Raw genomic sequence first — 17,447 nt, 5'->3', positions numbered from 1 at the left:
GCCATTATAGTCACAGTCGGTATGCAGACTTGAGACAGCAAAAGAGTCCTACTAGGCCTGAATTGAGTAAGAGAACTCAGGCCGGTATCCTGGACAGTGCACACCCTGGAAAGTCCACCAACATCTGGTTTGAGACAGCTAAATTGCTTAGTTGCATCCAAATCAGAACAAATCAAAATAAAAATCTGTTTAAATAGTCAGCTGGTTCTAATGAAGACTGATACCAGCAAGGCCATTTCAGTGATTGCAGAACCAGATTTTACCAAGATTCACTCTGGACTCTAACCAGAAAGTCTATCAGAATTTGTGGCCCCGCCCTGGCTGAACGTTGAGGAAACCTCTTGAGGACGTGATGAACAAGGCAGATATCGCAGTTTCAACGCTGTTACCAACCGCAGAAGCAGAGGGGTTTCTACTGAGACACTGAATACGAGAGGCAGGCCATGATCCGGTACATGCCGTCAGTATCTGAGGCAGATTTGGAGGAGCCAGACTTGGTGCAAAAATATCCCAAGAGAAGCTACAGGGAAAGAAACGGGTCTACATCCTAGAATTCAGAGAGAGAGAGAGGAATGCAGAGATTAGAACACGGTCAGCCAGATGAAATTCACAGAATGTGTTCCCTGATTGGGGCTGCTCGTCTCGGCCAATCAGTGAGCCCTGGCCAACCAATATAAACAGCAGTGTCAATAAAGATTTGTGCACCTTTGTGTCTGACACCTGCACACACGCATGGGTGCTGGGGAAAAAAATAAGCACTACTGCAGTTAGGCGGTAGTGTGGGGGTTAGCAGTGAAAAAGAGGTGTCAGAGGGTTCTGTGCTCTGTCCTGTACATTGAAAAAAAAACAGCAGTGTCAGAGATTCTGCTTGCTTTAGGAGCAGACTCTGCGCTAGCTGGATCATTGTCTTTTGCTATACATGTGTAAATAAAGGGTGACTTGGTGACACGATACCGGCCTTCGTGAAGTTATTTCACATTTGTTAAAGCCTGAAGTCCCATACTTCCTTGTGTGGAGCAACAGTAAAATGGAGGTGCATAGCCACTCCAAAGAGAGATTTATTGCAATTGCTTCAGAAGAGTCCCATCGCATAACAAAACAGCCAGTAGTACTATACCTGTTTTTATATTCTTATACAAATTATATGTAGTGGAATTTAGTTTGAAGGTTGTATATTAAATGGGAAAATTTCCTATACTTTACTCCTTGTTAATGAATTTTCCATCTACCATGTGTTGGGTGTCACAGATGTTTTGCAGTGGCATTGTAAGCCAGGCAGTAGGTGTAGTGATGCTAATTATTTTTGAGCATTTATAAATATTAGATGTCATAAGAGTGTTTGTTTATTTTTAAATAAATTAGAATTAACTTGTTTTTTAATGCAATCATTTGTTGTAGCCCAAGTCAAGGACCATGCTGTACCAGAGAATGTACTTTTAAGCCCGCCAATGAAAAATGCCGTAATGACTCCGATTGTGCAAAGGAAGGGAAATGTAGTGGTGGAACAGCTATATGCCCAACATCTGATCCCAAGGATAATTTTACCCTCTGTAATAGAGGAACCCAAGTGTGTATCAAAGGAGTAAGTAGTCCATATTGTGTATGTCATTGTACTTTTCTGTGAATATGTCTGAGAGCAGTTGGACCTGCAACTGTTTTTTTTAGATAACACTTAATTTTAGTACATAGTGTGCAGGGTCAGATTAGTTTATGCATATGATTAGGTATAATTCCCTTTACATGAATATTGTGTTTTGTTATGCTTAATACTATATCTTTTTAAAATGGGTATGGATTTGAGAATGTTCTTAGGTATTTAATGACACTATCTGCATAATAGGGCCACACGGTGGCTCAGTGGTTAGCACTGTTGCCTCACAGCAGCAGGGATCTGGGTTCTATTCCAGCCTCGGCAGGCTGTCTGAGTGGAGTTTGCACGTTCTCTCTGTGTCTGTGTGGGTTTTCTCCGGGTTCCTCCCACAATCCTAAAGATGTGCAGGTTAGTGAATTGGCCATATTAAATTGCCCATAGTGGTCAGGGATGTGTAGGTTAGGTTCATTAGTCAGGGTTAAATACGGGACAGTAGGGGAATGGGTCAGGGTGGACTTGGGCCGAGGGGCGTGTTTCCTCACTGTAGGGTTTCTAATTTCTAATTGCTCATGATTTTTATCTGTAAATCATATCAATTTTATAACTTTGTGTGTTCCTGTTATAGGAAACATAGAAAAGTAAACTGCTTGTTTCATTCTTTTTATTGTTGAAGTAACTTTACATAAGTTAAATAACATTTTTCTTGAATTAAATGATTCATAAATGTTCGTACTCAATATGCATAAAATTAATTTTCAATGATCTTGTCTAAAACCAACTTTTACTCAAAATCTAAACAACAACCTCTAGTTGGTTTTATTTCCCTAGCTAGGAATTTGCTGTTGTAGTTAACAAATACTGGAGTTAAAAATAATTGTCCTTTCTCCCCTTCCTCCTCCTCCTCCATCCCCAACACACACAAAAAAAAGCAATGTTCTGGTTCGATCTGTGAGAAGTACAAGCTTATGGAGTGTACATGTTCAAGTCTGACAAATGAAACTGAATTGTGCCATGTTTGCTGTATGGAGAAACGTAAGTGCCGTGTTATATTTGAAGATTTACCAGTTCCTCAGTTTTCAGATGATGCACAAACTTGATTCAAGCAGTTGCATTATGTTCAGTAAATGTGTTGTCATCACTCTCATGTGTGATCCACCTAAAGACACCGCCTTGGTTCATAGCAGTCTTTCTTTCTCCGTGCTATGCCAGTCTTTTCATTTGCCTGGGGATTCGTTCAATTTTCATGTCAGTCAGCAATAATATTATTTTTCTTTCTCTTGTTCTATAACCTTGAAATCATCACTTACAACATTCCTCTTAAGACGTTCCTGGCCCAGGAGATCTATCTGTTCTTAAGTGCATTAAGTGAATTTCTTTGTGAGCTCACTCAACAGCACCTCATAGTTTGTCACTGTTTTGTCTTGTTAATGCTTTCCATTCTCATTCAAACTCTCATTTTAACGATATTTAGCAAGTTGACCTCCACTTTCCATAAACTTCAAGTCTCTGATCCATATAAAACAACTCTCCAAATCAAGCTTGTCACAAATCATTTTGTTATTTATTCAGAATTTTATTTAGTAACTGACTTTTATTGCGAAATAAATCCTATCCAAATGCTATCTTGTTCTTCTTTTGTCATTGCACTTCTAACATACTGTTACTTACATACTTGAATTTTCACACTTGTTCTTTTCTATGAATATTTCTTGGCGAGATTGGCATCACTTTGATTTTCCCAATTTTGATTTTGATTTCAAGCTTTGTATCTCCAGTTACTAGTTCAGTAGTTCCTATAACAAGCAGAGTGCGGATTACAAATGCTTTGTTATCTGCAAGTCTAACTGATATCATGTACTCTACACTTTTCTGCTAGATTCTATCTATACACACTTTGATCATTGTACTTGCATTGTCAATTGATGATAAACGGCATAGTCATCAAACACATTTTCTTCCAATCGCATGGTTTTTAACTTTTCTAATTCATTCATGGGACATGAACACCATAGGCCAGGTCAGTATTGATTGCCCATCGTTAATTGCCCAGAGCCCAGTTGAGAGTCAACCACATTGCTATGGGTATGGAGTTATATCGAGGCCAGACCAGGTAAGGAAGGCAGATTTTCTTCCCAAAAGGACATCAATGAACCAGATGGATTTTCCGACAATCCGTTTCATGGTCATCATTGGACACTAATTAAGGAAAAGAGTAATAGTAAGCCAGAGGATTGGGAAAATTTCAAAAACCACCAAATAATTAGTCAAATAATGACTGAGAAAATAAACAGAGTAAACCTCCTAGGAATATCAGATGGGATGGAAAGAGATGCTTAAAAATATAAAAGTTGGAGAAGAGCCAAAAAGTGAACAGAGGCCCCTTTAGTGAACAAGGATGTGGAAATAAGAATAGGGAAGGAAGAAATGTCAGAGGAGTTGAATTAATACTTTGCATCAGTCTTCAGTCAAAGACACTAATAGTATTCCAAAAATACTAAATAATTATGGAGCAAAAAGGAGAGGAAATAAACACAATAACTATCTGAGACTGGTACAGTTGAAAACAAAAGTGAGTCGTACAGTCAGGGCAGGCAGGAATAAGGTTGAACTAATAAATTAAACTGCATTTATTTCAATGCAAGGGGCCTAACAGGGAAGGCAGATGAACTCATGGCATGGTTAGGAACATGGGACTGGGATATCATAGCAATTATGGAAACATGGCTCAGGAATGGGCAGGACTGGCAGCTTAATGTTCCAGGATACAAATGCTACAGGAAGGATAGAAAGGGAGGCAAGAGAGGAGGGAAAGTGACATTTTTTGTTAAGGGATAGCATTACAGCTGTGCTGAGGGAGGATATTCCCGGAAGTGCATCCAGGGAAGTTATTTGGGTGGAACTGAGAAATAAGAAAGGGATGATCACCTTATTGGGATTGTATTATAGATCCCCCAGTAGTCAGAGGGAAATTGAGAAACAAACTTGTAAGGAGATCTCAGCTACCTGTAAGAATAATAGGGTAGTTATGGTAGGGGATTTTAACTTTCCAAATATTGACTGGAACTGCCATAGTATTAAAGGTTTAGATGAAGTGGAATTTCCGAAGTGCATACAAGACAATTTTCTGATTCAGTATGTGGATGTACCTACTAGAGAAGGTGGAAAATTTGACCTACTCTTGGGAAATAAGGCAGGGCAGGTGACTGAGGTGTCAGTGGGGGAGCAGCTTGGGGCCAGTGACCATAACTCTAATTTTATTTTATTTTTTTTTTCATTTTAAAATAGTGATGGAAAAGGATAGAGCAGATCTAAAAGTTGAAGTTCTAAATTGGAGAAAGGTCAATTTTGATGGTATGAGGCAAGAACTTTCAAAAGCTGATTGGAGGCAGATGTTCGCAGGTAAAGGGACAGCTAGAAAATGGGAAGCCTTCAGAAATGAGATAGCAAGAATCCAGAGAGAGTATATTCCTGTCAGAGTGAAAGGGAAGGCTGGTAGGTATAGGGAATGCTGGATGACTAAAGAAATTGAGGGTTTGGTTAAGAAAAAGAAGGAAGCATATGTCAGGTATAGATAGATCGAGTGAATCCTTAGAAGAATATAAAGGAAGTAGGATATATTTAAGAGGGAAATCAGGAGGGCAAAAAGGGGACGTGAGATAGCTTTCGCAAATAGAATTAAGGAGAATCCAAAGGGTTTTTACACTTAATTACCCTTTTGTCCTTAATATAAGGAGAAAAAAGGGCCCCTCAAAGATCAGCAAGGCCGCCTTTGTTTGGAGCCACAGAAAATGGGTGAGATACTAAATGAAAATTTTGTATCAGTATTTACTGTGGAAAAGGATATGGAAGATCTAGACTGGAGGGAAATAGATGGTGACATCTTGCAAAATGTCCAGATTACAGAGGAGCAAGTGCTGGATGGCTTGAAATGGTTAAAGTTGGATAAATCCCCAGGACTTGATCAGGTGTACCAGAGAACTCTGTGGGAAGCTAGGGAAGTGATTGCTAGACCTCTTGCTGAGATATTTGTATCATTGATAGTCACAAGTAAGGTGCTGGAAGACTGGAGGTTGGCAAACGTGGTGCCACTGTTTAAGAAGGGCGGTAAAGACAAGCCAGGGAACTATAGACCGGTGGGCAAGTTGTTGGAGGGAATCCTGAGGGACAGGATATACATGTATTTGGAAAGGCAATGACTGATTAGGGATAGTCAACATGGCTTTGTGCGTGAGAAATCATATCTCACAAGCTTGATTGAGTTTTTTGAAGAAGTAACAAAGATTGATGAGGGCAGAGCAGTAAATGTGACCTATATGGACTTCAGTAAGGCGTTCGACAAGGTACCCCATGGGAGACTGATTGATTAGCAAGGTTAAATCTCATGGAATACAGGGAGAACTAGCCATTTGGATACAAAACTGTATCAAAGGTAGATGACAGACGGTGGTGGTGGTGGTGGAGGGTTGTTTTTCAGACTGGAGGTCTGTGACCAGTGGAGTGCCACAAGGATCGGTGCTGGGTCCTCTACTTTTTGTCATTTACATAAATGATTTGGATGCGAGCATAAGAGGTTCAGTTAGTAAGTTTGCAGATGACACCAAAATTGGAGGTGTGGTGGACAGCGAAGAGGATTACCTCAGATTACAACAGGATCTTGACCAGATGGGCCAATGCTGAAAATGTGTTGCTGGAAAAGCGCAGCAGGTCAGGCAGCATCCAAGGAACAGGAGAATTGACGTTTCGGGCATAAGCCCTTCTTCAGGAATGAGGAAAGATGGGCTGAGAAGTGGCAGATGGAGTTTAATTCAGATAAATGCAAGGTGCTGCATTTTGGGAAAGCAAATCTTAGCAGGACTTATACACTTAATGGTAAGGTCCTAGGGAGTGTTGCTGAACAAAGAGACCTTGGAGTGCAGGTTCTTAGCTCCTTGAAAGTGGAGTCGCAGGTAGATAAGATAGTGAAGAAGGCGTTTGGTATGCTTTCCTTTATTGGTCAGAGTATTGAGTACAGGAGTAGGGAGGTCATGTTGCGGCTGTACAGGACATTGGTTAGGCCACTGTTGGAATATTGCGTGCAATTCTGATCTCCTTTCTGTCGGAAAGATGTTGTGAAACTTGAAAGGGTTCAGAAAAGATTTGCAAGGATGTTGCCAGGGTTTGGAGGATTTGAGCTACAAGGAGAGGCTGAACAGGCTGGTGCTGTTTTCCCTGGAGCGTCGGAGGCTGAGGGGTGACCTTAATTGAGGGGCATGGATAGGATAAATAGACAAAGTCTTTTCCCTGGGGTCAGGGAGTTCGGAACTAGAGGGCATAGGTTTAGGGTGAGGGGGGGAAAAGATATAAAAGAGACCTAAGGGGCAACTTTTTCACGCAAAGGGTGGTAAGTGTATGAAATGAGCTGCCAGAGGATGTGGTGGAAGCTGGTAGACTTGCAACATTTAAAAGGCATCTGGATGGCATATGCATAGGAAGGGTTTGGAGGGATATGGGCCGGGTACTGGCAGGTGGGACTATCTGGTTGGCATGGACAGGTTGGACCAAAGGGTCTGTTTCCATGCTGTACTTCTCTATGACTCTATAACTATCACAAGAGAAAAAGTACTCTGAAATCTAATAGGCCTAAAGACCGACAATCCCCTGGACCTGATGGATTGCGTTCTAGGATGTTAATGGAAGCAGCTACAGAGATGGTAGATGCAATGCCAGTAATCTAAGAATCCTCAGATTCTGGAAAAGTCCTGGAGGAATTGAAAACTGCCACTGTAATACCTTTATTTAGAAAGGAAGGGAGGCAAAAACCGATAACTATAGGCCAGTTAGATTATCGGGTAATATTGGGAATATTGTTATTTGGAAAATGTTAAAGTCTACTTTAAAGTATGTAACAGCAGAATGTTTAGAAAGGCATAACATGATCAAACAGAGTCAACGTGGCTTCATGAAAGGAAAATTATGCCTGGCAAATTTACTAGCTTTCTTTTGAGGAGGCAATAAGCAGGGTAGTTGAAAGGGATACATTGGATGTAATATAATTGGATTTTTCGGATTAAGGTGCTATACGTTAGCGACTTAACAAGAGCACATTTGATTTATTATTGGCACATGTACAGAGATACAGTGAAAAGTATTGTTTGCTAACCAGACCAATCATACCTTACATAAGTACATCAGGTCATAGAACAGAATGCAGAATATAGTGTTACGGGTGTAGAGAAAGATCAACAGTAATATGAGGGGTCCGTTCATAAGTCTCATAACAATGGAGAAGAAGCTGTTCTTAAGTTTGAAAACCCAACGGATTTGTTTAATTTTTTTTCTGCTCGAGGAGGGCAGAAGAGAGTATAATTGGGGTGGGAGGGCTCTTTGATTATATTTGCTGCTTTCCCGAGGCAGTGGGAAGTGTAGACAGTCGATGGACAGAAGGTTGGTTTTGATCATGGGCAGGGCTATGTTTCCAATGACAGATGAAGGATTTATGCCCGAAACGTCAATTCTCTTGATCCTCAGATGCTGCCTGACCTGCTGTGCTTTTCCTGCACCACATTCTCAACTCTGATCTCCAGCATCTGCAGTCCTCATTTTCTCTGTTAATTTGTTGTGGTCTTGGACAGAACAGTTGCCATATCAAGCTGTAATGCAACTAGATAGGATGATTTCTGTGGTATAGCTATAAAAATTGGTAAAAGTTATTATGGGTATGCTGACTTTCCTTAGCCTTTTGAGGAAGTAGAGTCGTTTGTGTGGTTATTTGACTGTAGTGACTGAGTGATCCATGAATCACTGAAGTTAACATCCAAGTTCATTGGCTAATAGGGAAGGAAGTGGAATGTTGGCCTTTCAAAAAATGGTGTATAAAACTAGGGAGGTTTTGCTAAAACAGTACAAGACACTAACCAGGCCAGAGCTGAAATACTGTAAATAGTTTTGGTCCCTTTTAGCTAAGCTCTGTTTTGGAGGCAGTCTAGAGAAGATTCATCGTCCCACTACACCAGGTATCAGCCTATCTTATGGGGAGAGGTTGAATAGATTGGGCACGTAGCTGTTGAAATATCATACAATGACAGGGGGCTTCACTGAAGCATTCAAGATTCTGAGGACTTGACAGGGTAGATGTGTAAAGATTGTTTTCCCCTTATGGGAGAACTTAGGACCAGAGGACATAATCTCAGAATAAGAGCTTGCATATTTAAGACTGAGATGAGGAGCAGTTTCTTCTCTTGAGGGTAATAAATCTCTGGAATTCTTTCCAGCCTGTTGAGGCTGGATCATTATGTGAATATAAGGCTGAGACACAGATCTTTAATCATTTCAGGAATCGTGGAAATTATTGGGGTAAGGGGAGGGAAATGAAGTTGAGGGTTATCATATCAGCTATGACTTCATTGAATGTTGAAACAGATTTGATGGGCTTCTTCTCCTCTTACATTTTTAAGGTCTGGTCTGGCCTATCTGTGACTTCAGAGCCACAACAATGTAATTGCTTCTTATTGAAGGATGGGCAATAAATACTGGCCAGTCAATCTGACAAAACTATTTATTTCCTGTCCAAAACTGCATTCATCTTATATGACTAATTCTGTCAAAGTTTTCTCATCTATTATCTTCTCAGTCTTCCTCTTTGGAATCCATGCTAGTCAACTGCAATGTAATTCTGGGCCTTCCTCTGAACTCTGCTTGTTACACTTCTCAGCACAGACTTTGATATCTGAATAATCAGACTACAGTCAGGGCATTGTCATGCTGTTGGCTTCTTTCTTTGGGTGTTGCCTATCTGAAGTCCTCTGGCAGTTTTCCTCATGAGTAACATGTTTGTACAGCTTAGTAAGAAATAGCATTGTTACTTTCCATGTTTACAGTTAACTTTGCAATCATTTCCTAACTATAAAAGTTTCTATAGCCACTGTCTAGTGATTATAGCAACTTTTATCTTCAGTATTTCTGGTGCATGGTTTTCTTTATTAGTTCATTCTTTTTAGGATTTGCCTTTGTGATCCACCAAAGGCCAGTAGCTGAAGTTACTATACAGTGTAGCTTTAAGTGGTACGAACGTTAGGAAACTGTTTAACTCCTAGTTTGTTATTTGTTTAAACTAACTCAAGCAGCGGTTTACATTCTCTGACTTCAGTGACCCCTGCTGATAAACTTGCAATGCGAGTATGTCAGCTGTGATGTCCTCAACCATCTTTCAACCAGTCCATATAAACCAACGCATTAGGAATGTGTAGTTCGTGAGTTGTCAATGCATATGAAGGTCAGCCTACTAATGGTCTGAATATTTAGTTATTTTTGATTTATTCTCAGGATGTGGATGTTGTTGGCTAGACCAGCATTTATTGTCCATCACTAGTTGCTGTACTGCTACCCTGAATTGCTGCAAATCTTGTGGTAGTGAGGAGGGAGTAGGAGCAAATATCACTGCTTTTGTTCAAACCTTATTGTTTTTTTTATACGTGGTAAATGGGCATAATACTGGAAATATAATTATTGCTCTCCAGATCCTGAACTTTGTCACATAGCTAGAGGGCAGTGCAGAGTTGACAGCTTTTTATTTGTAAAGACTTCAAATGCTTTCTGCACAGCACCACATTGTCAATAAAACAAAACCCATATTTTTGAATTAGTAAATTAATTGTACTTGCTGTCATCAGTTATGATGTGCTGCTTCTGGTACCAAAGAGCCTAATAATTTATTTCAGAATGGACAGTTGTTATGCTTTCATCACTCTGAGCTTTGTTCCATTGTATCTTTGCAGATAAGCCATTAACGTGTGCAAGTACTGGGTCAGAGAAGTGGCATAGACACTTCAACTCTACTACCATCACACTACAGCCTGGATCACCCTGCAATGATTTCAAAGGCTACTGTGATGTCTTTAATAGATGTAGGCTTGTTGATGCAGATGGTCCATTGGCCAGGTTAAAGAAAGCCATCTTTAATCCAGAGCTTTATGAAAATATTGCTGAATGGATTGTGGTAAGTAAATTGAAGCTGTTAATGATACCGAGACACTATAACGTTGAGACCATTTTATCAATGAATTTGGGCTATCATCTCAATTGTAAGGGAAAGGTCCATTAGTTTATTCACAAAAATTACTGATTAAAATGGATAAATTTTAATAGCCGAGCTTAATGTTTTCCATCTGTTCCTGTTAGTCATGAAGTCCTACAGCATGGAGACAGGCCCTTTGGCCCAAACTGATCCATGCTGACCAAAATGTCCATAAATGCTAATCCTATTTCCCTGCAGTTGGCTCATATCTTAAATCCTTTCCTATCCGTGTATTTGTTGAAATGCCTTTTAAAGTGTTGTTAATGTACCAGCCTCAACCATTTCTGTACCAGTTCATTCCATCTATGTTTTTTAAAAAAAGTTGCCCTTCAGGTTCCCTTTTATTCTTTCACTTCTAATCTTAAACTGATGCCCTCTAGTCCTTGATTCCTCAAACCTGGGAAAAAGACTGAGTGCATTCACCCTATCTACGGCTCTCATGACCTTATAAACATCTATAAGGTCTCCCCTCAGTTTCCTACACTCGAAAGTAAAAGGTCCTAGCTTGTCCACCCTCTCCCTATAAGTCAGACCATTGAGTCCAGGCAACATCCTTGTAAATTTCTTCTGTACACTTCCTAGTTTAATAACATCCATCCTATAACATGGTGACCAAAACTGAAAACAATACGCCAATGCAGCCTCATCAATGTCCTGTAGAAGTGCAGTATTACTTCCCAACTTGTATACTCAGTGCCTGACTGATGAAGGAAGGTATACCAAAAACCGCCTTCAATGCCCTGTCCATCTGTGGCTCCACTTTCAGTGAACTGTGAACTTGAACTCTAAGGACTATAGTGAAACAGAGGGATCTTAATGCCCTACCTTTCACCATGAAACTCCTATGTTGAGTTGACTTTCTAAAATGCAAAACCTCACACTTACCTGTATTAAACTCCATTTGCCATTTTTCGGCGCACTTCCCCAGCTGATCGAGGTCCTGCTGCAATTTCTCATAACCTTCATCACTGTCCACGATACCACCTATTTTAGTGTCATTAGCAAGCTTACTAATCATGCCTTGTACGTTTTCGTCTAAATGATTGATTTAGATAGCAAACAGTAATGGGCCCAACACTAATTTCTGAGGCATTTTACTAGTCACAGGCCTCCAGTTTGACAAGCATCCTTCCACTGTTACCTCTGCTTCCTACCACCGAGCCAATTTTGTATCAAGTTTGTCAGCTCACCCTGGATTCCATGCGATCCAATCTTCCAGAGCAGCATATCATGTGGAACTTTAGCAAACGCCTTACTGAAATCCATGAAGACTATTTTTATTGTCCTGCACTCGTCAACCTCCCTGGTCACTTCATCAAAGAACTCTAACAAACTTGTGAGGCATGATTTCCCACTCACAAAGCCATGCTGACTACTACTAATCAAGCCCTGTCTTTCCATGCATATCATATCCCTCAGAATCTTCTCAAGTAACTTACCCACCACAGCTGTTAGGTTTACGGGTCTTTAGTTCCCAGGGTTTTCTTTGCAGCCCTTCTTGAATAATGGCACAACATTTGCTACCCTTTAGTCTTCCAGGACCTCACCCATGACTAACAGTGATGCAAAAATATCGGGTAGGGCCCCTGCAATTTCTTCTTGAGCCTCTTGCAAAGTTCTTGGATATATATGGTCAGGACCAAGAGATTTATTCACCTTCATGCATTCTAATACATTCAACACCAACTGTACTATGATATGGACTGTCCCCAAGATAGCACCATTACTTCCCCAAGTTTCCACGTCTTCATGTCTTTTTTTATGGTAAACACAGGAGAAATATTAAGAGTTCCTCAGCTATCTCCTAAGATTCTATACATGTCCACTTTAATCTTTCTTTCTTCCTCTCCCTCTCCCGCTCCCTCTCCCGCTCCCTCTCCCGCTCCCTCTCCCGCTCCCTCTCCCGCTCCCTCTCCCGCTCCCTCTCCCGCTCCCTCTCCCGCTCCCTCTCCCGCTCCCTCTCCCGCTCCCTCTCCCGCTCCCTCTCCCGCTCCCTCTCCCGCTCCCTCTCCCGCTCCCTCTCCCCCCCTCTCCCCCCCCCCCTCTCTCCCCCTCCCTCTCCCCCCCCCCTCCCCCCCTCCCTCTCCCCCCCCCTCTCCCTCTCCCTCTCCCCCCCCTCTCCCTCTCCCCCTCTCCCCCCCCTCTCCCTCTCCCCCTCCCCCCCCCCCTCCCCCTCCCCCCCCCTCTCCCTCTCCCCCCCCTCTCCCTCTCCCCCCCCTCTCCCTCTCCCCCCCCTCTCCCTCTCCCCCCCCTCTCCCTCTCCCCCCCCTCTCCCTCTCCCCCCCCTCTCCCTCTCCCCCCCCTCTCCCTCTCCCCCCCCCTCTCCCTCTCCCCCCCCCTCTCCCTCTCCCCCCCCTCTCCCTCTCCCCCCCCTCTCCCTCTCCCCCCCCTCTCCCTCTCCCCCCCCTCTCCCTCTCCCCCCCCTCTCCCTCTCCCCCCCCTCTCCCTCTCCCCCCCCTCTCCCTCTCCCCCCCCCTCTCCCTCTCCCCCCCCCCTCCCTCTCCCCCCCCTCTCCCTCTCCCCCCCCTCCCTCTCCCCCCCCTCTCCCTCTCCCCCCCCTCTCCCTCTCCCCCCCCTCTCCCTCTCCCCCCCCTCTCCCTCTCCCCCCCCTCTCCCTCTCCCCCCCCTCTCCCTCTCCCCCCCCCCTCTCCCTCTCCCCCCCCCTCTCCCTCTCCCTCTGCCCCCCCTCTCCCTCTGCCCCCCCTCTCCCTCTGCCCCCCCTCTCCCTCTGCCCCCCCTCTCCCTCTGCCCCCCCTCTCCCTCTGCCCCCCCTCTCCCTCTGCCCCCCCTCTCCCTCTGCCCCCCCTCTCCCTCTGCCCCCCCTCTCCCTCTGCCCCCCCTCTCCCTCTGCCCCCCTCTGCCTCTGCCTCTGCCTCGTTATTACTTTTCCTCTTGAAGATATTTTGCAGTGAGATATGATTTTGGTATGCTTTAGTAAGTATGTCCTCACTGACTAAACTTTAAATGGTACAAGACACATTGCACTTAGTCACCTAATGCTTGAAGTAAATTAGCATCTGAGTACATAATGTGTTCTTTGAGTAATGTTCTGCCCTTAGTATAAAATGACTAATGTTAATACATTGAGTTGTGGATAAATTTGGAAAAACTTGGGTGCTTCAATAGGAAACCAATTTTATATCTTTGTATATACTAGATAAACTATACAATTGAGGTTAAGTTAATGAGATGCAAATTCAAGCAAATGGAGAACCAAGCTGGAATAATATTTGGATACAGTAGCATAGAATCTTTACAGTGTGAAAGCAGGCCATTTGGCCCATTTGAGTCTACAGCAACACTCTGAAAAGCATCCCATCCAGACCCACCCCATCCTCTTAACCCTACATTTCCCATGGTTAACCTATCTAGACTGCACATCCCTGGACACAATGACTTCACACTTAACCATTAACTTTTAATTGGTTTAGTCTACTTTCTTTAGATTTTCAGTTGCATCCTGAGAGATATTTTCAATTATTAGTTTGTGTTAAAGTCCTGCTTCTGTTTAAATATCAATTTAGTGATGCTGGGTTTGGCTTTGTCAATTTACTGATCCATCTGGTCAGACAAAACCAGAAAGTAAAAATGCACATTACTACATTCTTAACTCTGGAGGCTGGGTGCAGCAGCTGCATTTGTGTTCACTTTAAAGGTCGAAGTCCTACATCAGCCTACCATGTTTCTGCTTAATTGCAATTGCAGGAGTAATTAAATGCAGTGTCACCTGTTTTGAAATTGGTAGAAGGAGCATTTTGTGGTGGAATTGAAAGTATATTAAATATCAGCCCTATCTAATTGTCATTGTGTAGACCCTACACAGTTAATAAGAGCTTAACTAAGCATTTTTTTACTTCTGAGTCACCTTTACAATCCGTACTACACAAGTCCTGCCCTTGTTAGTCTTACCAACATGCAAAAACCTGCATTTTTATCTAAATTTAAATAAATTCCATTTGTCTATTGTACTTTTAGATAACCTTCTTCATTGTCCACTATATCACCAATTTTGGTGTTATCCCACCAACATGCTAGCCATGCTTCCTAAATTCTCATCCAAATCATTTATATAAATGACAAATAACAGTGGACCCAGCACCAACCCTTGCAAGACATCACTGGTCACAGCATCCAGTCAGAAAACCAACCTTCCACCACCACTCTGTCTCGTATTATCAAGCCAAATGACAAACTCTCTCTGAATTCCACATGATTTAACTTTACTAATTAGTCTACCACGTGGAACCTTTGTCAAAGCTTTACTGAAGTCCATGCAGACAATGCCTACTGCTCTGCTGTCCTCTATCATTTTGGTCATGTCCTCAAAAAATTCAATCAAACCTAACATATGCCGCCTCCCTTTTCTTGACCAGAGTCTCTTTATTCGTCCATTGTTCCCTAGTTCGACCAGCATTATCCTTCACTCTTAACAGGAACATACTGCCTGTGAATTCTCATTATCTCACTTTTGAAAGCCTCCCACTTGCTAGTTGTCCCTTTACCTGTAAATAGTCTACTCCAATCAACTTTTGAAAGTCCTGTCTCACACTATCAAAATTGTCCCTATCGAATTTAGAACTTTAACCTTTATGGAAAGCCTACCCTTTTCTATAATTCCTTTAATAGAATTCTGGTCATTGGTCCTTAACTGCTCCCCCACTCACCCTTCAGTCACTTGCCCTGCCTTCTTTCCCAAGAGAAAGTCAAGTTTTGCTCCTTCTCTAGTAGATACATCCACTTTATTGATGAAGAATATTTCCTAAAACACATTTAACAAATTCCTCTCCATCTAAACCCTTAACACTATGGCAGTCTATGTTTGGAAAATTAAAATCCCCTACTGTTGGAACCCTATTATTCTTTCACATTTCTGATATTTCTACGTATTTTCTCCTCCACTTCCTGCTGACTACTGGGGGGCTTCTAGTACAATCTTGTCAAGGTGATCATCCCTTTCTTTCACAGTTCCACCCAGATAGCTTCATTGAATAATCCCTCAGGAATATCCTGTCTCATTACAACCAGTAATATTTTCCCTAATCAAAAGTAGGAGATATCAAGAATCCAGCTAATATCAGGACAGGAAGAAGTGTTGCCACTCCAGCCACTGTTTGTATTGTTTTAAAAAATAAAAATTGTGTTCAAGAATGTAGGGAGACAAATGAGTGAAGCAAAGGGTTATTTTAAATCTTAGCTAGGACTGTTTTTGATCTGTTGGTGCTTTTATGGGTTTATTCCTGTTAGATTAATTTTGTTGAATCTTCTGTTGTTTCGAGCAGTGTTGTGGTGTAAAAAGATCCCTTGTCTTGCAATAAATGTAGCACGTGCTTTGTGTGACTCCAGTCCTTAAGGTTGTTCTGTTTGTGATTTTTTTTTTAAAAACAGGCTCATTGGTGGGCTGTATTGCTGATGGGAATCGCACTCATCATGTTGATGGCTGGATTTATTAAAATCTGCAGTGTGCATACTCCAAGTAGTAACCCTAAACTGCCACCTCCCAAACCACTTCCAGGTAAATAACAATTTTTATGAAAGATGTATGTTCTCTTGGTGGTTAGGAGATAGAGGATTGTAGAGGTAAGAGAGATTTAGTAGTTTAATTCATTCTAGTTGTTAAATATTGGATTTGTTTGGTATAGCAGGGAATTGAAAACAGACTGCAATTTTTGGTATCAATAATGTAAACACCTGTTAATTGTAAAAGGGAAGATTATGTGCAGCATCTATCAACAATACCATACTGATGTTTTGTTTGATTTTTCCAGATCTTTTCTTAATATCAACAAACAGACTTTGTCAGGACCAGATTCTGCAGGTTTCCTTAGTCTATAACTAGGCACAGTGGGTAAAGCTAAAATTAAATGTCCAATCCGGTTCTTATATTACAGACTTGGAATCCAGTCCTTCATTTTTGAACCATCGTCTACCTTTTTACCTGTAATTTAACTATGTATCTTCAGAATTCAAGCTCAAGCTTTTCTTAAACTTCAAGTCCTTATTCGGAAGTTTGAACAAATCACTATGTACCCGTATTAGAGCATGTGATGAGAAGTTGATTATACTGCTAACTTTCACTGTTCTTTTGTTCATTGTTTATCCTCCTGCTCCTTAATGAGATTCCCACCAGCTTCTCTATGACTGCTTTCAGTACTGAGATGTAAATAACCTACAGAAGCTGTGCATCTGTACGAAGGTGGGGACTAGCCCCACAAGCTTTAAAAAAGGAGAAAATCAAACACAATTGAGTGAGCAATCCAGTGGCACTGCTGAAAGCAAGCTGAAGTTTCTTTCTGAAATCAAATTAATTCAAATATCAGTGAAAATTGAGATGATTTCGTATGACCTTGAATCCAGTTTACCATTCTATGCTGTCTAGATTTTGGCATTGAAGTAGTTTCTGTACTCTCTTTGATTCTTTGAATCAAAGAATTGTGAAGATGCTTGTGTGATGCTTCCAAACACACGCTGATTCTCTGAATATTTTTAAAAGGTTGAATATGGTTAAAATTGCTAAATACTTATATTTTAAATGCACAAGCAAATGCATTTGTAATTAATTTAGTTGAAAGATATATCTATATATTGGTTAAGAAAATGTCAAATGAAGTCCTTGCTGATGATTGTGTTCATTTTTTGGTGGTTGTGCATTGTGGCAGTATTTCCTCAACCAAAACCAAATAGAATTAATTTGTACTGTGCCACATTTAACTCTGTGTCACGAGACAATGAACTATTCCTTCCGATAATCAGGCTTGTTATTAGTGTAAATATTTACAACTGTGTCAGAGTGAATCCCCCCAACCG

General features: G+C 41.6%; 1 protein-coding gene across 2 annotated transcripts in view; it reads left to right on the top strand.

Annotated features, from left to right (window-relative positions):
- The window catches only part of adam10a (ADAM metallopeptidase domain 10a), a 156,673-nt gene that overhangs the window by 135,402 nt on the left and 3,824 nt on the right, over positions 1-17,447 (top strand). For both annotated transcript variants that reach the window (XM_072565017.1, XM_072565016.1), the window contains 4 exons: positions 1,399-1,582; positions 2,521-2,623; positions 10,345-10,565; positions 16,029-16,155. In XM_072565017.1, the coding sequence (XP_072421118.1) occupies positions 1,399-1,582; positions 2,521-2,623; positions 10,345-10,565; positions 16,029-16,155 (635 nt within the window). The remainder of the gene's footprint in view (positions 1-1,398; positions 1,583-2,520; positions 2,624-10,344; positions 10,566-16,028; positions 16,156-17,447) is intronic.

Source organism: Chiloscyllium punctatum, chromosome 48 (assembly GCF_047496795.1).
Source record: "Chiloscyllium punctatum isolate Juve2018m chromosome 48, sChiPun1.3, whole genome shotgun sequence".
NCBI classification, from domain to species: Eukaryota; Metazoa; Chordata; class Chondrichthyes; order Orectolobiformes; family Hemiscylliidae; genus Chiloscyllium; species Chiloscyllium punctatum.
Note: the sequence above shows the minus strand (reverse complement) of the source record. Positions and strands in the feature narration are given on the sequence as shown.